The sequence below is a fragment of the Gracilinanus agilis genome, chromosome 5 (assembly GCF_016433145.1).
Source record: "Gracilinanus agilis isolate LMUSP501 chromosome 5, AgileGrace, whole genome shotgun sequence".
Classification (NCBI taxonomy): domain Eukaryota; kingdom Metazoa; phylum Chordata; class Mammalia; order Didelphimorphia; family Didelphidae; genus Gracilinanus; species Gracilinanus agilis.
The window spans coordinates 234,504,167-234,530,442 of record NC_058134.1 but is presented as its reverse complement, the minus strand read 5'-3'; the positions used below and the strand labels follow the sequence as shown (position 1 = coordinate 234,530,442).

Sequence of the window (26,276 nt, the reverse complement as noted above, 5' to 3'; positions counted from 1 at the left end):
TAGTTTTGTACCATTGTCCAAATGTAGTAGTGATGTATTAATATCATAGGTATGAATGCTGGGACAACAAACAAAGTAACCTCTTTGGGATCTATTTGGTGACTGGCTATGGGAGTTTAGCCTTTGGAGAAGTATTTTGATGGTGAGATGGAAGGCTAGAGACCCAGTGATTGTCAATTTTTGTACTTTCTCTTCACCTTACCCCAGTCTAATTCAATGATTCTAAGAATCTATTTTCCTGGGCAGTGAGTCTAGCAGCTCCATTTTCCTAGCAGAGATAAGACCAATAGAAACAGCTAGCCTTCAGTCACTAGTGGAATCTGGTTGGGTTAGGATGGAAATGTTGGGGAAATTTTCTCACTTGTCCAATGAATTCCACCCTCTGGAGCTCTACAGTACTCTCTAGGCAAGTGGGGTCAGAACTAAGAGAATCAGAAAGAGGAAAGAAGAGGATAGGATGAGATGAAAGAGTAACCAGTAGCCCATTGTGGCAGGAACTCGAGTTCTTAAAGAAGAGTCAGATGAACTAAGGCTAGAAAACTTGGCTGTAAACAGATTATAGAGATATAAGAACACTAGGTTAAAGCCTGTGTATTTTGTATTGTAGAAAATGGCTAAAAATATACAGTATTGATTTTAAGACATAAGGTAGGGACTAAAAATAAAGGCAAACAGAGGCATATTGTCATCTTGTCTGTGTATATAGGAAACTTTTCATGGTTAGGTGCAGGATAAATTGAAGAATAAAGAGTCTGAAGGTCAGGAACCAGGGAGAGGGTCATTCTAGTTGTTGAGAGAAAGTTATTAGGACTGAATTTGGATAGTAAGAATGTTAGCAGAAAAGACAGAGGAGAGAACTGAAGGGGAGAGAAAGGAAAAATATGACTCCAGGGTTATGAACCTGGGTGACAAAAGGATTAAAGTAGCAGCAATACAAACAGAGAAGTTGAAGAAAGGATGGATTTGGAGGTGGAAATTAGTTCAATGCTTGATGTGTTTGAGTTTGTCAATGGGACACTCAGGTGGTGATGTCCAGCTAGTAGGTGAAAATTCAGGACAAAACTTTAGAAAGTCTATTTGGTATCATCCCTTGAATGGGAAGTACATACATAAAAGTGATAGCTCAATTCAGGTCAGTGGATGATATTGTCATAGTAGAGAATTTCAACCTAGAAGAGAAGAAAACGGATGACAGAACCTTAGGGATAGCTATAGTTAGGAGAAATGAAAGAAAAAATATAGGTCAGAAAGGTAGGAAAATGAAGAGAGTAGCAGCATGGAAATGAAAGGAGGAGAGAGTATCAAGAAGGAAGGGAAATGGCATCAGTGTCATCCTCTGCAATAAGGTCAGAAGATGATTGCTGAGAAAATGCCTTTGGTGATCTTGGAGAAAACACTTTCAAGTAGCATAGTGAATAAATGAATGATGTATTAATTTTTAAAAGCATTTACTAAATGCTTGCAAAATGCTTAGTGCTTGCAAAGCTCTGGGGATACTGACAGAAAAACCACATAGCCCCTGCTCTCAAGGAGCTCACATTCTAATTGGAGAGATAATAGAAAAGGTTTTAGCTGCAAGCCAGCTGGAAAGACCTTTGATGCTTAAGATGGCAGCTACAAAGCTGATGGTCAGGCCTCTTCTTAAATGCTATTTTCTACTGATAAGATTGTCTTTTTCTGATTTAGAATTATTTGATAATGCTAAGGGTTTTAATTACAAAAGCCTTCTTTTCTTTTAGCCTCCAAGCCAGATTATACAGAATTGAGGAGTAACTGGATGGTTAGAAAGTGTAGGCAATGAAAATCAACTGTGCATTCTAGAAGTTTATCAATGAAGGAGAGAAGAAAAATAGATTAGCAGATTGAGGGAGTACTGGATCAAAATAAGTTTATTTTGTTTCATTTTTTTATTAATTCCCTTGATATTCTTGAACTCTTGTTCTTTATGAAATTTGTTATTATTCTAGTTCTTGGAAATAATTTTTGATAGTTTGATATGGCACTGAATAGGTAAATTAATTTAGATATGATTATCATTTTTATCATATTGGCTCAGCCTATCCATGATCAATTAATATTTTTCCAATTTAGTTCAGACTATATTTGTGTGAAAAGTGTTTTGCAATTGTGTTCACATAGTTGCTGGGTTCGTTTTGTTTAATTTTTTTTAGAGATCAGGGAAATCTAAGTATGTTTGCTGGCAGAATATTAAGATGAGAGAGGGAGAGAGAGAGAGAGAGAGAGAGAGAGAGAGAGAGAGAGAGAGAGAGAGAGAGAGAGAGAGAGAGAGAGAGAGAGGCAGAGGGAGAGAGAGACAGAGGCAGAGAGACAGAGACTGAGAGAGAATCAGTCAGAGACAGAATCTTCCTTAAGGGAAGAGAATCAAGAATACACATGGAAGTATTAGCCCTGGTAATGAAGAGATACACTTTATCCTCAGAGACTGGAGAGAAAGAGAGGGATGGACAATGTAACAGAAAGGCTTTTTAAGTGGAGAGATGAATGATTCTCATAACAGATAGTTTTAATCAAGTAAAAGTCAAGGTCATGTTCTGAGAGAAAGGGAAGTAGAGACAGAGACTATGGCCCAAAGAGAAAATGCTTTTATTACAGTTGCTGTGTGAATGCCACTGAGAGGAGTTCTGTGCTGTCATGATAGCCCAGTTGGACTAGATAATTTGAATTTATAGTGGACCCATCAGTGCAGTGTTATAAATTGTAATTTATTCCAGAAGTGCCTGGTGGTTCAAATATATGAACAGAGAAGGCAGTAGGTGTAATTACCCAGTGATGGGCTTTCGAAGGGTAAGAACAGTAGAGGTCAAGAAGATGGTGTGTTGAAGAGTTGGCAAGGACAGTCAATAGGGTCAGGCCATGAAGGAAAAGGAATTGGAGAGATCAGTAGGGAAATCATGCAGAGATTAAGGAACAGAGTTGACTAAGATAAAGATCAAGTAGAGGAGGATTAAAATGGTGGGAGAGTTAGAAGGATAAGAAATTATGATAAAAAAACCAACAGAATTCCAGTATTCTGGATGTTAGAGAATAGGAAGTGTGGGGAAGTTCAAGGGATGATGATTCTTAGGTAGGACTATATAGAACAGGGATGGAGGTCATGAAAGCTGAGAAACAAAGGAGCCAGGATGTTAGGAATGTCACTGATGTGAATATTTCAGTCTTTGTGTGTGCTGAGGTCACTGAGGGGGATTGTGGGAGTATCCTGGGGTTTGGTAGATAGTAGCCACAAGGACTGGAACAGAGTGATAAGGGAACAGTCTGGACTTGAGTTTGTCAGAGGAAAGGTCTGGAGGTGGAAGTTGGGTATGCAGAGTATGTTGACTCCTTTTTAGGAGAGAGATTACCTTTTGTACAATCATTAGAATTTTAGCAGTTGGAAGGGACCTCAGAGGTCATCAAATCCAACCTAAATACTCTCCCAGCAAAGTAGTCTTCAAACCTCCTCTTGATGATCTTCACTGAAAGGAAACATTACTTCTGAGAAATACCCATTCTTCTTTCAGATAGCTCTAATTCTTCAGAAAGGATTCTTTAGGTTGAACTGAAACTATCTGCAACTATTCACTCAGTGATCTCACTTCTTCCTCTGGGACTAAGCAGAGTGTCTCCCTCAACTCAAATGTGAATGACTCCTTGTGAACAACCATATTGCCTTTCATTTTGTATCCCCAGCCTTTAGTGCAAGGATTGCCATATGGCAAGAACTTTATACTCATTCATTGATTCAGATACATCCATATGGTTACTTTCATTCATTTATCTGTCCCCTTTCTACATGATAGCCCTTCATGTACTTATAAGCAATGATCATCTCCTTCACTCCCTGCCAATCTTCTCTTTCCTGGGTTAAATACTCCAAGTTTTTCCAGCTGTAAAGATCAAATAAGATCAAATATGTTAAGCTCTTTGCAAACTTTAAAGCTCTCTACAAATTCTAGCTATTACAATTGTGCACTGATCTTCATTTTCCTGGCTTCCCTGTGGGTTCTCCTTGGAGTGCATGCTGATGTATTCAGTATTGCAAAGTAGTACCTACCATCTTTTCATGGGAGCATAGATGAGGTTAGCTTGCATCCCCCATGGCAATGTGTGATACCATTCTGTGGCACCTCATCTGCTGCTGGACTGGAAAACCTAGTGGATCAATGTGAAATCAACATGGCATCACTTTGATGACTGCCATATTTTTAGCAAAATATGAGTTTCCCATATTCTCCTAACAAGTCTTGAATAGTCTTGGGTGGTCAGCACAGTACTGGGATGGGAAGAAAGTGATATTTCTTCTGTCCTATAGATTCAAGGGGAAATGAAACTGATAACTTCTAAAATGATGCTTTGCTAATTTTTGTTCCCATTCTCCTTTCTAGGCCCTGGAAGATTTGATGAATCAAGGCATCCCTTTCTATATAATTTTGATTTGCCAACCAGCTTTCTCCTATAAGTTTACTTTGGTCAAAATGCGCTTTTTAATCAGTTTGGCTGCAACAATAAATTGCTTCCCAGATAATGATACGAAAGCATTCTTCCAGGACTTTCCCCCAAAGGGCAAATTAAATGCTTCATTCCATAAAGGTAAACCCAGATGGGGAGCTGGCACTCAGTCTCTGTAGCTAAGGTATGTTTGGAGTGATTTTTAATCCTGTGTGCAATACATCAACTCTTTAGTGGACAACTGTATGGAAGTCAAGAAATGAGCCTCTGCTCTTATTGCTGGAAGGAAATGATATTCCATTTTTGCAACATTAGGTGGGTCAATGAGGTATCGGGGGGCATTGGAGGAGGCACAGCTTGGAGCAGTGTTAATAAGGTTGAATTTGGAGGCCAGAGCATAATATTCAAATTTTAATTCAGTCACTACCTCCATGATCTGGATAGAACTAAATGACCTCTAAGGCCTCTTCTAGTTATGCCCTTTATGTTAGGTATAATGGCAATAAAAATAATAATATTTCTTTAGTGCCTACATGTGCCAAAGACTTTGCTAAGGGCATTACAAAGATCTCGTTTGATCCTCACAACAACAATGGGTTGAAGAGATGGAATGATGGGGAATAATTGTCACATTACTATCCCCATTTTATAGTTGAGGAAACTGAGGGTTGTTTTTTTTTTTTTTTTTTTTTAAAGTGACTTGCCCCAGGTCACATAGCTAGTAAAACTAGGAAGCATCTGAGCCTGGATTTGAATGTCAGGTTTCCCAACTCTTAAGCTACTGCTCTCTATCCAACTGCACTAACTAGCTGCTCCAGTGAAATTTGGGAAATGATTTCTAGGCCTCTAAGTGTTGCCTAGAGTAGATGATGAAAAAGAAGATGGGCTGAAATCAGCTTGACTCAGGCATCACAACCACTTAATGGAAGACTTGTATAAGAATTTTTATTCAATGGAGCACACGATAGCTGAAATATCCTTTGTGGTCATGTAAATACAATGATATTTCTAAAGCAAAAAAGTTTTCTTCTTGGGAGTACATGACTTAGGTGAACACTTAATGATAGGTGGCTTTTGGAAGGCAAAGTTGCAGAGCTTAAGACTATAGGGGATTGGGGAACTTATTTTTGGTTGATATCATGGCATTTCCATGTTTATATACAGCAACCTTTCATGATTTCAGATGTGGCTAATTTAGAATTTGTAATTTTCTAAATTGGGATTTGGACAGGGTTGAGCTGAAGTTTGCTCTGGCACTATTGTATGGTTCAACATCTGCAACCTGGGGTCACTGGGCCTTTCCATCTGGCTCATGGCTAAATCCAAACCTCCTCCAGGCATAGTCTTTCCAATTAGAATGAAAACTCCTGGAGAGCAGGTCCTGGCTTCCTTTTCTATTTGTAAGCTCAAAGCTTAGTTTTAATAAATACCTCCCTTCCCTTTTCTCTTCCCCTTTTCCTTTCCCCTCTCCTCCTTCCCCTTCCCTTTTCTCTTTTTTCTTTCCTCTTTCTTGCCTTGCTCTCTGATTCTCCCTTCCTCTTCCCTTCTTCCTTTTTTTCTTCCTTCATTTCCTTCCTTCCTCTCAGCCTCTCTTATTCTCTTCTTTTTATAGATTCTCCCTTGGAAGAGGAAGCTTTCTTCCAGGTGTCCTAACCCATCTGACCATCAGTTATCCCTCACTCTTGCTTCATGACTGGCATATATTCTTGTGCATTCATACAGCCAAACTCCTTTTGCCAGCACAGATAATATAGTCCAGATTCCTTGTGTCTTACATAGTTTCAATTCCTCAGAGCTATAGGATGCCCTTCATTGGGGAGTTCGTGAAGCCTACCTGTCAGCAATAATAGTAAGAAGTAGTGTGTAGATAGTACTTGAAGATACACTGTATTTCATTTCACCTCCACATTATTCCGCTGAATATCTTTGTTCTATGACTATCATTATTTCCTTTTATAAGAGTAACAGAGGTAATAAGTGTCAGAGGTGAGATTCAAACCTAGGGCTGGGCTGGTTCCTTATGCAACACTTTTTTCTACTCCATCCTATATAGGTCAACATATATATTAGATATTCAATAGGGACAATGAGTTGAGTGCAGCATTGAATTGCAAGAGAGCAGGCTCAGTTGCATTTGGGAAATTACTATGCTTTCAATGATTCCAAAAGAACACAAAATAATGAGAGAATATTTGAAACCACTCAGGATAAGAAACTTTCTTGAAATCTTTGAGTGCTTTGGGAGTACCCATTTATTTAAAACTGATCTGATAATTTTAAAATATTCTTATCTATTCCCTAATAAAAAAATACTTTATTAGCTTAGACCTAGCACATTACTGGAAGTAATCAAACTGTGCTTCTTTTCATATATTCCATAATTTAGACTTTTCACCAAGTTAGATTAGCCAGTTACTTCACATTAGTGAGGTTTTGCTATAATTTGCTGACTATTAGCTGGTTTTCATTTATTGAACTTTGTAAAATCTCTGAAGCAATCAGCAACTATTTTTAGTTTATACTAAAAATGTGTATGTGTGTATAAAGTAGAAAATCTTCTAACATTTATTGTAGAATGAACTTCAGTTATAAAGAAGGGGCAAATAGGCTGTTTTGAAATGAAATTATTTAAATAGGAGAAATAATTTGCAAAGATATCCTATAAAAGCATTTCTACATGCAAACTAATGATGTTTCCAAACCTGCCAGTAGGGAAAAACTTAATATATTATAAGAAAACCCTGGTGTGTTGTTGTCTGTGTGTGTGATAAACTTTCTATAGAACTTAACTGCCCTCTCCAACATCGGTTCATCTAATAGAATGTCTTCATTAAACCAATTAATAGTATTAGGCGTATTCTTGTACTTCATGATTAGAAAAATGTCATGGATGTTTTTTGGAGAAAAAGCAAACAAAAGATACCAATATTCATAGGTGCTTAGCCAGGCCCCCCCACCCCCAAAAAAAATAGAGAGAGAGAGTGCCTACTATTTGCCAGGCACTGCACTAAGTGCTAGAGATGCAAAAAGTCCCAGCCCTCTAGGAATTTAATAGAGGAGACAACACATAAACAACTTTGCACAAACATAGACAGAATAAGTAGAAAATAATCAAGAGGGAAAGCACTAGAATTAAGAGGGGTTGGAAAAGGCTTATTGTAGAAGATGGGACTACAGATAGTACTTGAGGGAAATCAGAGAAGCCAAGAGGTGATCAGGAAGGAGTTCATTCTAGGCATGGGGGTCACCAAAGAAAATACCTGGAGCGGAGAGAAAAGAAATATCTTGTTCATGGGAAACAAGGGGCCCAATGTCACTGAGATGAAGAATATGTACTGGGCTCTCAGTTATAAGAAAACTGGAAAGGCAGTGGTGGTAGTGAAAGTGAGGAAGGGTTAGAAGAGTTTTGATCACCCAGTAGAGGATTTTATATGTGATCCTGTGGCTGATAGGGAGCATCTGGAGCTTAATGAGTAGAAGAGTGACATGGTTGGATTTTGATAATTGGGTGGATGATGAGGGGAAGAGAAACCTGTAGCAGGGAGACCCATCAACAGGCTGGTCCCTAAGCAGCCTCAGATTCTGGGCAAGTATTTCTTAACATCTGCATGCCTCACTTTTACCCTATGTAAAATAGAGAAAAAATATCATCTATCTTCCAAGATTGTTGTGAGGATAAAATTATATTTGTAAAACTTTTTGCAGAGGGCAGCTGGGTATCTCAGTGGATTGACAGGCAGGCCTAGAGATGGGAGGTTCTGGGATCAAATCTGACCTCAGACTCTTCCCAGCTGTGTGACCCTGGGCAAGTCACTTAACTCCAATTGCCCAGCCCATACCATTCTTCTGCTTGAGAACCAATACACAGTATTGCTTCTAAGATAGAAGGTAAAGGTTTTTTTTTTTCACCTTTTTCTAAACCTTAAAGCACTTTATAAATACAAGCCACTACTGCTGCTACTATTACCTTTGCTATTATTTTACTTGAGAGAAATAGCATATATATAAAGAAGTCAGTACTTAATATATGTGTGTATACATATATATGTATTCTATATATATATATATATACTCCACCCCCTTCAAATTATATATATAGAATATATTATTAGATTAGATTAGAATAGAATATTAGAATACATATATTCTAATAATATATTGTATATATAAGATATATACACATATATCTAATATATATATTAGAAGGCCTCAGTCATGTGTTACATGTAAAGGGCTTTATATATCAAATGGAGGAATTTCTTTTTAGTCCTCAGGGCAATAGGGAACCATTGAGCTTTTTTGAACAAAATACTGACATCGTCATATGTATTATAGGAATCTCATTTTAGCAGCTATATAGATAATGAATTGGAGATGGGAGGGAATAAAGTCAGGGAGGCCAATTTGGAGACTGTCCTAATATTCTGGGGGAGAGGTGATGAGGATCTGAACTAGGGATTCCGCTTTCTGAATTCAGAGGAGAGTTGTTGTAGAGATAGAAATCACACAACCTAAATCAGTGGGTATGTGGGGTGATGGTGAGTGAAGAGGCCAGCATACCTCCACAGTTGTGAACACAGCCCAGAGGGAAGACAAACTCCTCAGTAAAAATCAGTAAGGTAAAGAGAGTTTTCAGTATAGTGTGGAATGACTTCTGTATAAGACATGTTGAGTTGGCGACACCTGTGGGATATCTAGTGGAGAGATCCTGCCTGGCAGTTGGTGAGTGAAGGGGTCTCTGCAAAGAGCCGAAGGCTAGATAGGAGGCATTTGTGTAGTCACAACAGCTGACAAGATCACCGAGGAATTCAGTTCAGCTCCCTCTCCATAAGAAAAACCCTATAGATAAAGGATACTTACTGTCCACACTGATAAAGAGCCCCCAGAGTACTGATTCAGCCATAGAACTGGTCCAACAATAGATTTTGGACAGACACCAACCACATAGCAAAAATGAATCCGATTTGGAGGAAAAGTGTGGGCCAAGTTGCATTTGGGATATTACACTATTGTTTCATTGATCTCTAGACTCTCCCTGAAAGGAGGAGAAAACAAACCAAGATTTTCAGTGAGTGGTTTTTGTTTTGTTTATAAGATCATGGATTATTGTTCTCTGAGGAATCAAAATGGCAGAGTGCACAAGGGCCACTGGAAAGATGAGACAGGCATAACTAGACTATAGCATAATACCAGTGACATATGAACAGCAACAACAACCAAATTGCAAATATGAATTTGCAGAAATGGAAGCCTGCTAGTCATGTGCCAGAATCAAGGGTTACCAAGTGGCTAGATTTTGTGCTGCTTTGGGACCCAAATAATGTCAAGAGACTAGAATAAATATGCCCCTGGTATATTGAGTGATTCCCCAGAGTGGGGAGTTCAAGGGGGAATATGAATGAGAGCCACAAAGGACAAGGAGGTCCAGATGAATCTGCACCATCAGACATAGTACTGATATCATTGATGTCATAACTCCATTCTAGTGTTAGGTACTTCTACTGGCAGCAATGAGAGTTTCGGGGGAAAATCGTAGTAGCAGTTAGCATTTATATAGTGCTTTATGTTCTGCAAAGTGCCTTAACTTACTGTTATTTTGTAGGTAAGCAACATTCTCAACAAAGAGAAATGCCTGACAAGGATAGTTAGAACCCATTGTGCCATTTCTGAGTTCTGATTATTTGATTTAATTATATTCCTGGTCAAAACCCCTCTTTCATCTTGGTCTTCAAGTCTGGCAAAGTGTGTGAATGTGGTATGTAGAGGAACAGTTGTTCTCTAGCGGTGACAGGTATAATAAAGATGCAATAAAGATATCGGAATTCCATTAAATCCCTCTAACATTTAAGCACCCACTTAGTGGGTTCCAGCACTATGGTAGGTGCTGGAGAAATGCAAAATGAAGATAAAACATGGTGCCCATTGAAACACTCTAGGAGGGAGTGAGCCTACCTTGTAGAGCTTTATGAGCATCAAATGAGAGAATGTAAGAAATTGTTTAAATGTTACACAAATGTAAGGTCTAATGTTATCAGCAATAATGAGAAATTCCATCAAATTGAGTAGAAGGATGACAGGGTGGGTCTGAAGCAAGCAAGGAGAGAGAGACCTCTCAAGACACAAGGCCTCAGGGGGTGGAGGAGGTAAGGAGGAGACTTGTGTACAGGTATATATTTAACTACCAGCTTTCAGGAGGAAAAAATGTACAATCAACACTCTTTTAAGTTTAATCTGCATTATTAACCTTTTCTCCACAATTTTCTTACATCTAGATAATCAACAAAATAATAAAACAAATAATGATTTTTAGTGTTTCCCATTTTCCAAGTTACACATTCTTGCCCTGAGGATTTTACAACCATCTCTCAAGAGACAGTTCAATTTGACCTCAACACAGCCGAGGGAACACAGAGACCTCTGGACAAAGGCACTGACTATCAAAAGCAAAGAGCCTATGAGGCTATGAGGAAGATGCTGATGGTGGACCCAGGTCAGGATGGGATTTTCCTGGACTACCAGAGGAGGAAGTACCCGATCAGATAGTTTCTTACTTTTACTAATTAACCTTTCCAACTAGGTGCTAAGTTTAGTTGTTTCTACTTGCTGGAGAAATTAAGTGCTGGCAGCCCCTTCTAAATTTTAGCAACCCTGGGTTAAAGCCTCAGGCACCTTTCCCTAGTGATGGCCCAGGTTATTATCCCAGCTCCTCAGAGGTGTACATAGCTCTGAGGCTAGTGGCAAGCAGACATGACCTTACCAAGCCCCCTAGTAACATAAAAACAGTCCTGGCTGTGTATTTATAGACAAGTCATTTGTTATAAACAAGGGATGCTGTTAGTTATGTACTCTTGGTAAAAAATACATAAACGCAAATTGTGTAATTAGTTAATGAGGCATATGAACACAAGGGAAATAGATATGATGAGGATTTGGCAGAGTATTGGAACTGATGTCCTGAGAAACCTTGGTTGAGATCCGGTTCCTGAAACTTAAGGACTCTCTGTCCCTGGACAGCTCATTTGACCCCTCTGATCTTCAGTTTCTTCCTCTGTCAAATGAGAATAAAGACACTTCTAGTAGCCACCTCACAGAGCCGTCGAAAGTTTTATAAACCTTATAAATACTCTCTATACTTTATCTCTTATTTCTAGTGCTAAAATTATGTCCATGGGGCAGTGTCATATGGTGTAAAGAGCAAATTTGGAATGAGGTGGAACTCACTTCAAATCTTTCCTCAAACATTTGCCCAGCTTTGTGACCATGGCTGCCTCGCTCATCAAACAGGGATGATAATACCACCTGTCTCAGAGGGCTGTCCTGAGGAATGTGCTTTACAGACCTTTAAGGACCTATAAATGTTAGTTCTTTAAGGCACATTTGGCAATGTACCATCTGCATGTTCTTTTATATTCATAAACAGTAAGTGGCTAAACGGTACCTCGTGTGCCCAAATGAGATTTTAAATCTCTTTTCTAGTCCTATGTCTCCTGACAGCATGACAGAGTTCAAAAAATTTCTTGAAGTGCTTTCTGCATTGTGAACCATTATGGCATGCAGAATAGAATATTAGTCTTGGAGTTGAGGAGGCCTGAGTTCAAGTCCCACATGGGATACATATTGGCTAGGACTATGTTGGTGAACCTATGGCACACGTGCTGGAGGGAGCTGCTCCCTCCCTCCTCCCCAACGCACCCAAAGACATTTCTCTCATCATCTCCCCTTCTGCCCAGCAGTCCAATAGGGGCACTGCCTCCCTCCCCTCTCTGGGGTAAGGGGGAAATTCACATTGGGACTCAGAGTACAGTTTGAGCACTCGGTCTCTAAGAGATTCACCATCACTGGGCTAGGTGACCCTTTTCTGTCTTAGAAGCAATACTATTAGTTCCAAGGCAGAGGAGTGGTAAGAGCTAGGCGATTGGGGTTAAGTGATTTGCCAAAGTCACACAGCTATGAAGTATCTTAAACTTGATTTGAATCTAGGACTTATCTCCAAGCCTGGGCCACTGTCCGCTGAGCTACCTATCTGTCCATTCAGAAAACTCTTTGACTATAATATGAAGAGTTACCAATCTATTTAGGTAGAAGGGCTTTCCTTCCTGGGAATTCCCTATACAAATGAAAGCTGAGGATCAGGCAGAAAAAAAATAATAATGACAACCACCTCATAGGCTTATTGTGAGGATCCACTGAGAAAATCTAAATGAAGAACTTTGTAGCTGAGTGGCACCATAATGCACAGAGTGCTGGCCCTGGAATCAGGAAGACTCATCTTCCTGAATTCAAATGTGGCCACAGACATTTAATAGCTGTGTGACTCTGGGAAAACCACGTAATCCTGTTTGCCTCAGTTTCCTAACATATAAAATGAGTTGGAGAAGGAAAAGACAAACCACTCTAGGATCTTCGCCAAGAAAAACCAAAATGAGATCATGAAGAGTCAGACATGACTGAAATGACTGAACAAAAAAAAGTTAGCTATTATAATGCTACCTAGAGATATACATATTATCTCCCATGATAGAATAGAAGATTATTGAGGTTAGGTATTGTTTCATTTCTGTCTTGGCATCCCTAGTACTCAACTCAGTACCTAGCACATTATAGAGACTTAATAAATGGCTATTATTATATTTATATTACATATCATAATATTATAGCTATCATTATTGTTATTACTTTTGTCATTATTGGGAGACATGGACTCATAATATTTGAACATGGGGCTTTTGAGAGATCAGTTAATATTTTGGTGTCAAAGACAGGTTCTCAACCTTATTTGTACCAAGGATCCCCTTTTGATAGGCTGACCTCTCCTCAGAATGTTTCAAAATGCACAAAGCACATGCAATTATAAAAGTAATCAATGAGGGCAGCTGGGTAGCTCAGTGGATTGAGAGTCAGGCCTAGAGATGGGAGGTCCTAGGTTCAAATCTGGCCTCAGACACTTCCCAGCTGTGTGACCCTGGGCAAGTCACTTGACCCCATTGCCCACCCTTACTACTCTTCCACCTAGGAGCCAATACACAGAAGTTAAGGGATTAAATTAAAAAAAAAAGTAATTGATGATATTGAAATAGCTATCCAAATATTTAAAAATGCATACATACACAAACTAAGAACACTGGGCTTAGGACATTTGTTGTTATTGTTGTGATTATTTTTATTGTTGCATCAGTTGAAATGTTGAACTTTGTTTTGTTTTTCAAAAATCTCATGTGACAAAATATAAAAGAATATTTAAAGGATGAAACCCCAGCAAATGTTAATCTGACCAAGGCAAAAGAAGAGTTGTCTCCAGGTAAACTAAAGGTAATTTGAAGATTTCCCTTTTTGTAGAATGCAGAGTAACTTTGGTCATGCCCACTTTAAGGGATATGCTGCCATGAGACAACAGAATGATATTGTTTCTGAGTCTAATTTTAAAAAGATAGAGGTGGGGGAATCTTTTTTTAAATAATTATACTTGATTTCAATATTAATTTTTTTAAATCAAGTTCACAATTCTCCTTCCAGCCTCTCCTCTAACCTTTGAGAAGACAAGCAACATGATAATATGATAACTATTATACATGTGAAGTCAAGTAAACCATATTTTCTTATTAGCTTAGTTGCAAAAAAAAAAGTAAGAAAATAAAGTAAATTTAAAAGGATGCTTCAGAGTTCTTTGGTTCTTTCTCTGGAGGTGGATAGCATTTTTCATGTCCTTTAGAATTATCTTGGATCATTGTCTTAATCAGAGTCACTAAGTTTTTCACAGCTGATCATTGTTGCAAAATTGTTGTTACTGTGTACCTCCTAGTTCTGTTCGCTTTACTCTGCATCAGTTTATAGAAGTCTTCCCAGGTTTTTCTCAAACCACTTTCCTCATCATTTCTTTTTTTTTTAAACCATTACCTTCCATCTTAATCAATTCTATGTATTGATTCCAAGACAGAAGAGTAGTAAGAGCTAGGCAATGGTGGTTAAGTGGTTAAATGGCTTGCCCAAAGTCACATAGCTAGGAAATAGCTGAATCCAGATATGAACCCAGGACCTCCACTCTCTGAGATTGGCTCTCAATCCATTGAGCTACGTAGTTTCCCCCTTCCTCATCATTTCAGATAGCACAATAGTATTTCATCATAATCATATACCATAACTCGTTCAGCCATTCCCCAAATGATGAGCATCCCTTCAATTCCCAAATCTTTTCCGTCATCATCTTTTCTATCTCTAAGCTTGGTTCTCAAACCACTGAGTCATCTAACTGTCTCCTGCAGTGTTCTTTCCACCAAAGTCCATGACACTATTAAAATGGTTGTTAAATATCAGAAACTGATAATATTTGATCTTTGAAATGATGTTAAAGAAGGAACATTGCCATCTGTTTTGTCACTATACCTCAAGGCTGGAGGGACCTTTTCTTCTGATGGGTTGTTCAAATCTTCTATGTGGGTTGACTCCCCCATTCTTATTTGGGCTACTGGTGGAAAGGGGCTGGTTCACTTACAATGCTCAATATCCAGTTGGTGTTTACATGCCTTTTTTCTTCATTCTTCTTCCTTTCTTTGGTTCTTTAGGGGATTTTATTGTCAGAAGCTGAGGAAAAGCTTCTCATGCTAATAGAAAATGCAGAGTCATTGAGCCACAAGAAGATAACTCAGTTTAGCCCAGTAGACTTGGAGATTATGCTGGAAGTCAAGTTACAGCTAGCTGCTATCGCGATGCAGAGACAACAAGCACCATTAAGGTAAGTGACCCCTGCACAAGATGGTGGTTACCTGAATTTATCTCAGTTCGACAATTTTTTTTGGAAAACTACTAAGTGCAAGTACTGAGGATTCAAAGCAGAAGCAAAGCATCCCCTGGCCTTGAAGACTTTACATCCAATGTGGGAGATACAGTCGGTACACAGACATGATAATAAAAGGCATTAGAGAAGGGTCAAAGAATCAATGATTGAGGTGATCTGGGAGGCTTTCACAGGGAAGGTGCCACCTAAGAGATGGTCCTAGAAGGAGAGAAGAGGTGGCTATGAGGAGAGAGTACATTGCCAAGCTCTAGTGATGTGCCTGTGGAAAGGTATGGTGGTTCAGGAATTGGAATATCAAGTTTAGGGAATGTGTGAAGGAGAGTAATGTGCAGTATCATGAAAAGTTAGGTTGGAGTTCATCTTCAATGCCAGGCTGAGGTGGTCATAGTGTTTTTTTTTTAACATTTATTAATATTCATTTTTAACATGGTTACATGATTCATGCTCCTCCTTTCCCCTTCCCCTGCCCCACCGCACTCCCCCCACCCATGGCCGATGCGCATTTCCACTAGTTTTGTCATGTGTCCTTGATCAAGACCAATTTCCAAATTGTTGGTATTTGCATTGGTGTGGTAGTTTCGAGTCCACACCCTCAATCATGTCCACCCCGACCCATGCATTCAAGCAGTTGTTTTTCTTATATGTTTCCTCTCCTGCAGTCCTTCCTCTGAATGTGGGCAGCGTTCTTTACCATAAATCCCTCAGAATTGTCCTGGGTCATTGTATTGCTGCTGGTACAGAGGTCCATTACATTCAATTTTACCACAGTATATCAGTCTCTGTGTACAGAGTTCTTCTGGTTCTGCTCCTTTCGCTCTGCATCTGTTCCCGGAGGTCTCTCCAGTTCGCCCGGAACTCCTCCAGTTTATTATTCCTTTTAGCACAATAGTATTCCATCACCCGCATATACCACAGTTTGTTCAGCCATTCCCCAATTGAAGGACATACCCTCCTTTTCCAATTTGTTGCCTCCACAAAAAGCGCAGCTAGGTCATAGTGTTTTTTTTTATTATTTTTTAAAAATGTTTTTTTAAATGGGGATAATAGAGAGCCATTGAAAACTAGAGGAGTGGGAGAACCTAGGTGGCTCAGTGGATGGAGAGCTAGTCCCAAAGACAGGCAGTGTTGGATTTAAATCTTCCCTCAGACACTTCCTAGCTGTGTGACCCTGGGCATACTTAACCCCTACTGCCTAGCCCTTACCACTCTTCTGCCTTGTAACCAATACACAGGATTAATTCTAAGATGGAAGGTGAAGCTTTTTTGTTTGTTCTTTTGTTTTAAAGAAAGCTAGAGGAATGATGGTCAAATATTTGCCTTAGTAAGATAACTCTGGCAGCTGGATCAAGGAACAATTGGAAAGAGGCTAGCAAGCAAAAGCAATGAAAAAACTATTATCATGTCCAGGTGATAGATGCTAAAGATCAGAAGGAAGAGAGGCCATATGAGTGGAGAAAAGAGGACTAAAGAGATTTTGTGGAGATAGAATCAAGAAGACATATCAACCAACTAGAAAAGGAGAGATTCGAATTGTTCTGCTCACCTCAGAAGGCAGAGTTGGGAGGTACTAAAAGAATATGCCACCAGGGCCATTTAGGCTTAAAATAAGAAAAAACCTCTAACAGCTAGCTAGCTCTTGAAGAGCAGGATGGGTCTCCCCACAACCTCTGCCCCTATTGGAGGTCTTCAAGCAAAGGTTAGAGGGCCACATTTCTAGATTGTCATTGTAGGAATCCCTTTTCACATACAGATTGGACTAGATGGTGTTTGAGATCCCTTCCAACTGGGAGATTCTATGACATGATTGTGAGATTCTGTGAGGGCGGTGGAGGGTGGACCTTCATCCCAATGGTCACAAATGAAATATCCTTGAAAAAAGTTCCCAAAGTGCGTCCCCAGAAGCACACAGATTGTGTGGCATTTGTGAAACCCTCCCACTTGGTCCCTTTGGTGGCCCCAGAGAACAGGACTTCTGTTGTCTCTCACTCCCTTGGAGTGTCTCTGTCTGTAAAACTTAATTTCAGAGATCCTGTGCATCATTTTAAATAATTTTAATCCATTCCTCTCCTGCCTCCATAATTTCTTTTTTTATATCAAGTTCTTTATTAATTTTTTTATTTTTAGAAAAATTTTGTTTTTACTTTCCCCTTTATCCCCTCAAACTCATAGCATTTCCACTGGTTTTGCCCCCCTAATTTCTAAATTTCTAAAATGACTTAAATTTTACATCTGTATGGAAGTTCTTGAACCCCAAAAGACTACTGATTTTATAATATCAGGGATTTGCCAAATATGGATGTTGCTAGTGGATTTCCTTCTCCTCTTCCATAAAGAACACACAAGTTAATTTGAGCTCTGCTTTTTTTTTCAGTGAAAGACAAGCTTTGCAATCACTTTTTGTTTATCCCAAAATAGCACATATGAATTTTTTACTGATTACACCCAAATGATAATTTAAAAAACTATTCTAAAAACATAACTTCTGAGCTATATTATATACTAAACCTTAAGGGGGAAGAGGAGGTCGAGCATGATTGCAGTTGGTTGAATCTTTGAGGCTGCTACAGCTGGTGATATCAAATCCTGACAAGGTCATTTTCCTCCCCACCACCCCATTCCATGATAGTGTTTTCATTACATTTAAAATTGTCAACCTACCTTCTCCAGAGTCCTCCACATTATATTGACTGGCATTTTTTTGCAAAGCATTGATGTCCTAATACCCCCTTAGTGGCATGGCTTCCTGGTATTGCTGGGACACAATGGAACTGGACACCAGACCATTCTTCCCTATTCCAGCTAATGAGAAATAGACCCTACCCTGGACTAAGAGCTCTAAAGAAATTCGCTTTGGAGGAGTGCACATAATTAGCTAACTGGGGTGTTTGTAAGTTGGAAATTGATTAAGCCTATTTTATTTGGTTCTGTAATGATATGAATTTTAAAATCACATATATTTTTCTAGACAACTCTTCTCTGCCTGCTTTCAGAGTAGACATATAATATATTTGGGATGTTTGGAAATGTTATGTTATAAGGAAAAGTGTACTTTTAGAAATCTTCCTTGAGAAAAGACTCCAGGGTCAGGACTCAGCAGCTAAAGCACCCTTAGGACTCTTAAGGGCAGGCCTTGAAGGGAAGGGGCAGTCTGTCTCTCTCTCTCTCCCTCTCTCTCTCTGTCTCTCTCTCTCTCCTCTCTCTCCCCCTGTCTCCCACCCTCACTCTCTCTGTCCCTCTACCTCTCCCCTTCCTGTATCTCTCTCTATGTGTCTCTCTCTTCCTCTATCTGTCTGCTCTGTCTCTTTCCTTCTGTTTCTTTTTCACACTTTGTCTCTCTCTTCTCTTTCTGTCTCACTCTTTCTCTCTCATTCCCCTGTCTCTCTTTCTCTCTTCTGTATTTTTCTTTCTCTCACATCCCTCATTCTCCCTCCCCCCACCATCCCCCTCTCTCTGATGCTCTCTCTATCTTACACACACAGACACAAATATACTCTGTTTCTCTATATTTCCCCTTTTTGTCTCTTTATGTGGGTCTCTCTTTCTCTATCTCTTTGTTTCTCTCTATATCTTTCTCTCTTGGTCTCTCTTTTGGCTCTCTCTGTCTCTGTCTCTGTCTCTCTCTGTCTAATATATATATTAGAAGGCCTCAGTCATGTGTTACATGTAAAGGGCTTTATATATCAAATGGAGATTCAGAAATATAGACCAGAGGGGAATGAAGGAAAGGTCTTCTGAGTTCCTCCTCAAAATGGGTACATTGTGGGTGGAACCCACATGTGTGACAAAAGGGATGTCCCAGGGTGAGTGAGAAGGCAGCTGAGATATGATTATGAAGTCTATAGTGTGATAATCGGAGCTGGGAGAGGAGTCATCTCTATGAGTCCTGCCAAAGAGCCTCTGATGGGAAGAAGCCATTCACTGAGGAGATGCTGGTGAATTAAGAGGGGAAATCAAAGGCAAAGCTGCTGGCAGAGACATCCCATGAAACAGTCATGCCAGAGGAAAGTAAGACATCCTTAGAGGGGGATGATGGAAATTTTCAAACCCCAAATGTCAAGTTTCTATCTTCATCTTAGATCTAGAGTGTGCAAATCAGAAACTGCCTGGGCCAAGTGACCCTTTCAGCTCTGAAAGGTTGTTCTTCGGAGGTTCCAGGCTGTATCACCTTTTCCTATGTGACCCTGAGAGAGTCACTTAATTCTTTGAGCTTCCATTCCCTCATTGCTAAAATGGAGATAATAACGTCCACTTCAGAGGGATTGTGAGCGGCAAATGGAATGGAGCATTTTGCAGGCTATAAAGTATTATATAAAATTAAAGGATTAATAGCTTGTCTGCTCTTGAGTGGTGAAAAATGTCTATTATGACAAGAGGCTCAGATAATAACTGAACATTTTCCCCATTAGAATCTCTTTCTTCTACAAGATTTCTCAGGGGATTCTTTGAAAGAAAATATTGACATGGAATATATATATGTATATGTACACACACATACTATAAATATTTATGTATCTCTACACACACTGTACATATATAGCGTATACATATAGAATACATTTATATATGTAGAAATATATATGTATATACACATAGCATATATTTATATATACATATATACATATGGTGTGTATATAGAGGTGCATGTATGTATGGAGATATAGATCTATATATAGTGTGTGTATATATGTACATGTAGGTCTATACATATAGTGCATATTTATATGTGTGTATATACAGATATAGATGTATACATGTAGCATATATATACATGTATATATAGATATAGCTATACAGTGTGAAATTATGTATAGTACACATATATGTGTACATAGATCCACACATATATTGTGTATATGTGTGTATATATTGATGTCAATTTATACATGTAATATATATGTATATATATAGACACAGCTCTATAATTACACTGTATTTATATATGTGTGTATATAGATATATAGTGGGTATTTATATATGCATTTATATGTGTATATATACAGATACAATTATATACATATACATACATATATATGTTCCATTATATATATGTGTGTGTGTGTATTTCTTATTGCAATTAAAGGTATAGATGTCTTGCATTGTGGGATATCTCAGAGATCCGTGCCTGATGCTGTGGCTATTTGTTGATAGCTTAGATAAAGGAAAAATGACACGTATATCAAATTTGTAGATGATACAACAGTGGGAAGGCTAGCTAAGACATTGACTAACAAAGTCATGATCTCAATGTATCTCAATGGGCCAGAACATTGAATTGAATCTAATTTGATAGAATTTAATAGGAATAAAGGTAATATTTTAAACAAAATTTTTAATTTTTTTTACTACTAGTAAATTTTAATTTAATTTAAAAAATCAAGTTCATAAATATAAGAGCAGTAGGTTGAATAATGAGCATTTCTAGCATTGCTTCAGCGTGGTGATGGGGATTAGAGAACTGGACTTGGAGCTAGGAAGACCTAGTTCAAGTTTGGTTTCTGATATACACTGACTATGTGACCCTCATCAAGGCCCTTGACTTCTCAATGGTTTAGGCCAGTGATTGGCAAACTTAGATAGAACATTTCAGGGGGCCACATCTGGCCCGCAGGCTAGTTTGCCCATCATTGGTTTAGGTAACTAAAATTGAAAGCTTAAGAGAATGTGCCAACCTGCCCTGGTAGAGGGAGCTTCCCTAACTAGAGCTTTTCTGTACCAAGGAAATAACAGGCCCTGTCTCAGTCCTAATGTAGAAAAAGCACTGAGAGGCAACAATTCATCAGAAAAACAGATCTACAGATTTTAACATATGTACTTCTAGAACAATATGAGTCTCTAGAGAGCTTTAGGATGATGGAGGACTCAACTTCAGTCCATATGAAGACCGTGAGAGCTGCCATCTTTCCATTCGCCAAAGTTTGGAACCACAGTCATTCTTAACTTCCTTCTTTCTTGCTATCTCCCACGTCTAGTCACCTGTTGAACATTATTCCTGTCTCCATCTTGTGAGTTTTTACCTTTTCTTGCCTAGAAATAAGCCCCTGTGAAGCTCTTTCTCCCCTCCCCTAGTTTATTCATATGTTGTCCTTTGTAAGGGTGAAAAAGAGGTTTTATGGGTTCAAAATATTAAAGATGGTCGCCAGAGGATTGAACTATTATCAATCCTCAATTAAGAATAATCTCAAATCAAAATTGACTTTTATGGAAGTTTATTTACATTAGAGAAGAGAGAGAGGAAGAAAATAAGAATCTATCTCACTAATTAATCCAGGTAGACTTAATCTAATTATCTATCCTTAATGATTAACACAGTGCCTGGCATGTGGTAAGTTTTTAATAAATGTCCTCTCTCTCTTGTCTTGTCTTGTCTTGTCTTGTCTTGTCTTGTCTTGTCTTGTCTTGTCTTGTCTTGTCTTTCTTTCTCTCTCTCTCTCTCTCTCTCTCTCTCTCTCCCCTTCCTTTCCTTCCTCCCTCTTTCCCTCTCCCCTCCCTCCTTTCTATCAATTTCCCCTCTTTTAACTCATACAGCTTCCACCCTAGTTCAGGTTCCCATCACTTTGATCCTAGAGTACTATAATATTATTTCTCTCTTTTTTAACTCTTACCTTCTTTCTCAGAATCAATACTATTCTAGTGTAATGGTTTCTTATATATGGCTTCACTTCCCATGGAGATTATTATTTTTTAAAAATTACCTATTATCTTAGAATCAATACTAAGTATTAGTTCCAAGGCAGAACAGAGGTAAGGGCTAGATAATTGCTCAGAGCCACACATATCAGACAGCTAAGAAGTGTCTGGGGTCAGATTTGAACCTAGGACCTCCTATCCCCAAGCCTGGCTCTCTATCTCCTGAGTCATCTAACTGCCCCTTTAATATTCTCTTAATAGGTTTCCCTGGTACTTTTCCCTCTCTTCTACAAGCCATCCTTTGCAGCTACCAAAATAATCTTCCCAAGTAATAGTTTACTTTCCTGGACAAAAGGCATCAGTTGTTCTGTGGTTGTTTGCAGAGGTGCCATACATATGGCTCATAGGCTACATGTAGCCCATAACCCTTCTGAGTACAGCTCAAACCAGATTAAAGTATAGTGTCTGATTACTGTGTTGGTATATTAATTTGAAAAGAAATATATAAGCATATGGTTTTCTAAGTCAATATATGGCCCTCAGGGGTCCTCATGTATGGTTTAATAGCCCCTATTTCTTTGAATTTGACACCACTGGGTAATAGGATAAAATGCAGCCTGTCATTATGACTTTCCACAATGTGGCTTCTGTTTACCTTTCTAGACTTATTTCATTATTCTCTCTGGCACGTACTCTGTCCTTCTGCCAAAATGAATTACAGACCTTTCCCACTAACTCAGTACCTCCTCTCTCACCAACACATAGCCACCCAAACCATTCCCTATGCCTGCAGTTTGCATACTCCTCTACCTTTCCAATTCCTTCCTTCAAAGTTCAACTTGAGTTCTGCCTCCCCAAAAAGCCTTCTCTTCCCTATTCTCCCTCCTCAGTTTTCCTTGTTCTAAACTTATTTATGAATATATTTTATCTCTCTAGTAAAAGGTAAGTTCTATGAGGGCAGGAACTCTTATATTTGTGATTATATACCAGCACCTTGTAGACAATTCTTTAATAAATTGGACCAAGATGTTTGTTGAACTGAAATACATTAAACTGAGAAGTTGAAGGAATTTCTAGGTATTTAGCCTGGAGAGAAGACTTGGGATACATGATGGTCATCTTCTAGTATTAGAAGGGTTACTCAGTTGAGGCAGAATTAGGCTTGTTCTGCTAAACTCTGGAAAGAAGAAAAATGGTTGGATGATACAATAAAGGTCCAAATCAAGTTTGGATGTCAGGAAAAGATGTATTGACTGTCAGAGCTGTACAGGAGTGGGATGGGTTACCTCAAGGGAATCTTCACTAAGGCTGAATGGTCACTTGCAGGTATGTTGCAATGATAATACTTGTCCCAGTCTGGGTTGGGCAGATATGTTGAGTGCTCCTTCTCACCTGTAGGATTCTGTGAATAAACTCGCATCTGTCCTTAACTTTGGTTATGGTATGCAATTGTAAGAGTTAAATTGGTTTTGGTCAAATTAAGAGTTATAAAAAGTTATTGTGGTCTCCATTTATAAAAATTAACTCTTAAGTCACAAGGCTGTTAGCTTTAGTAGCTTTATTATATCAAAATAGAGATAGTAAAGAGAGGGAAATGTAGGAAGGAGGTAAAAAATATTGCCTAGCTAAATACCCTATAATTGCCAATCCAGGGGAATCCATCTCAACTCTGACAAAGGCTCCAGTAGGTCCTGATCTCCAGTCACGAGTCAAGGTCATCTCTTTAGCAAGAGACACCAGTTCAAAATCCGAATGTCCACCAGAATCCAAAGTCTGAATCAGGAAGGTGAAATCGGAAGCCAAATCCCTCCAATGCAGAAGTCTACAACCCAGAACAAATCCAATGCAGAATCAATGCTCAGCTATTTCATCTCACCTTTTATAACCCTTTTCCCACATCACTTACTGTCTCTCTGGTTTCTACTTCCTTTCACTGTGGGCTGGTCTATTACACTTCAGGAACCAATCATAGTTTTTTAATTTGCCTGGCACTGTCCAGGGTGGGCAGTGCTTGTGGGATCCACTTCCAGTCTTTGAGGATGTGAACTTCCTTTTCTAGTGTGAAAGGAGGGGCACTCCAAGTTCTTGATTGATTAAGTTAAAATAAACAAAGGGAGCTAATTCCATCTGTACAGTATGGTTCAAAATATAAAGACATCAAAGCAGAAGAGTTCAGTCTATATACCCTACACATATTTTCCTAATTAATAAGAATATTAATAGTAAGAACAATCATGGTATAAACTAGAGTGCAATAATTCTGACCTTTGGAAATTAAAGCACAAATCTATTAATCATAATAATAACAACAACAAAATAATAATTTATTTTCATTTCCCTCCCTAGCACTTCAATAGCTTTCACTACAATTAAAATTCTTCAGGATGCAGAAATTTTCAAGAAGACTAAAGAAGTATGTATATTTTTCCTCTAAAGTATTTAATATGAAATTATCAAGTTATAGGATATTCTATTTGTGGGTTGGAATGGACAATATACTTCAAAGATGCATCGCTGTTATTTGGAGGTATTCCCTCTTCCAATGCTGAGTATGATCCTATATCCCACTGCCCCCCTACCCACTCTGAAGAAAAGCATCACTGCGCCCAAACTTTAATATAATAGGTCAGTTACTGAATATTGGGGGAGTTTTGGCCAAATTTTTTCACCTGGTTATTAGGCTCTCTTGGACGAGAAAGCAATTCTAATCTCTTTGTGACTCAGAAAGTGAATTCATTCCTTGCTTAGGAGATTAGGAGCTTACTCTTTCAGGAGATATCAGTCAGACTTGGGGAAATAATTTTGCCAAGATTTCCCCAATATCCTATAATAAGTATATCTCATCAAAACTTTAGGATCTGGGTCAGCTAGATGGCTCATGGGATCAAGAGCCAGGCCTAGAGATAGGAGGTCTTGGGAACAAATCTGGCCTCAGACACTTCCTAGCTGGGTGGCCCTAGACAAGTCACTTAACCCCCTTTACCTATCCCTTACCTCTCTTCTGCCTTGGAATCAATACTTAATATTGATTCTTAGATAAAAGGTGAAGGTTTAAAAAAAAAAGAAAATTTATGTGTTGGGGCAGCTAAGAGGCACACTTCTGGGCTGTATGAACCTGGGCAAGTCCCTTCACCCCCATTGCCTAGCCCTTAACATTCTTCTGCCTTAGAACTGATATACACAGTATTGATTCTAAAATGGAAGGTAAGGGTTTTAAAAAAAAAAGGCATTTTAGAATCTTATATCTAAAGCTAGAAAGGTCCTCAAAAACTATTTAAGTCCAACATCTTCATTTTACAGATGAGGAAACTGAGGTGCAGATATGGTCTACCCACAATCATAAGCATCTCATAATTACGCCAGCTACAATAATCCCTTCAGAAAATGTGGGGCATTATTGGAATTGGTTCCTCCCATTCTTTCCCATTGCTTAGGATACAGGCTACCCCTCTGGCCAGGCTTCTGATTGATGCTGTGTTCAGGACTGGATCAAACAGTGGAGCAGTAACTCTTACCTCTTTCTATATTGTTCTAGCTGGGTGTGAATGATGATGAACTGGATGCCATGGAGTCTACGGACATGTTGGCCCGAGACCGTCTGAACATCCATCTATGGCTAAAGTGTCGTCTGGCCTTGGTGGTGGCCTCTGTGGCCCACATCCGTGGCATGGGAGTCGTGAAAGGTACAAATAGCCTGACCATGAGAACATTTGGGGGCAAAGTATATATTTCTCTTATGGGAACACTGCTTTTTGCATGATATATTTTGGGATAACATTTGGATTTTAGTACTTTTTTTTAACCTATAGTATCTGTCTTAGAATTGATATTGGTATAGTCTAACAAACAAAAATCACATGATTATCTCAATAGATGCTGAAAAAGCCTTTGACAAAATACAGCATCCATTCCTATTGAAAACATTGAAAAGTATAGGAATAGAAGGACCCTTCCTAAAAATAATAAACAGTATATACCTAAAACCATCAACAAACATCATATGCAATGGGGATAAATTAGAAGCCTTCCCAATAAGATCAGGAGTGAAACAAGGATGCCCATTATCACCTCTATTATTCAACATAGTACTAGAAACACTAGCAATAGCAATTAGAGAAGAAAAAGAAATTGAAGGTATCAAAATAGGCAAGGAGGAGACTAAGCTATCACTCTTTGCAGATGATATGATGGTATACTTAAAAAATCCTAGAGAATCAACTAAGAGGCTGGTAGAAATAATCAACAACTTTAGCAAAGTGGCAGGATACAAAATAAATGCACATAAATCATCAGCATTTCTATACATTTCCAACACACTAGAGCAGCAAGAAGTAGAAAGAGAAACACCATTCAAAATCACCCTAGACAATATAAAATACCTAGGAATATACCTACCAAAACAAACACA

The 26,276-nt window shown here is 38.7% G+C and overlaps 1 protein-coding gene across 1 annotated transcript in view; it reads left to right on the top strand.

Moving 5' to 3' along the window:
• Positions 1-26,276, top strand: part of CFAP54 (cilia and flagella associated protein 54) — a 376,749-nt gene that overhangs the window by 247,655 nt on the left and 102,818 nt on the right. The window contains exons 49-55 of the mRNA XM_044679160.1: positions 4,386-4,590; positions 10,778-10,939; positions 13,682-13,758; positions 15,009-15,178; positions 24,215-24,281; positions 24,776-24,778; positions 25,404-25,551. Of these exons, the coding sequence (XP_044535095.1) occupies positions 4,386-4,590; positions 10,778-10,939; positions 13,682-13,758; positions 15,009-15,178; positions 24,215-24,281; positions 24,776-24,778; positions 25,404-25,551 (832 nt within the window). The remainder of the gene's footprint in view (positions 1-4,385; positions 4,591-10,777; positions 10,940-13,681; positions 13,759-15,008; positions 15,179-24,214; positions 24,282-24,775; positions 24,779-25,403; positions 25,552-26,276) is intronic.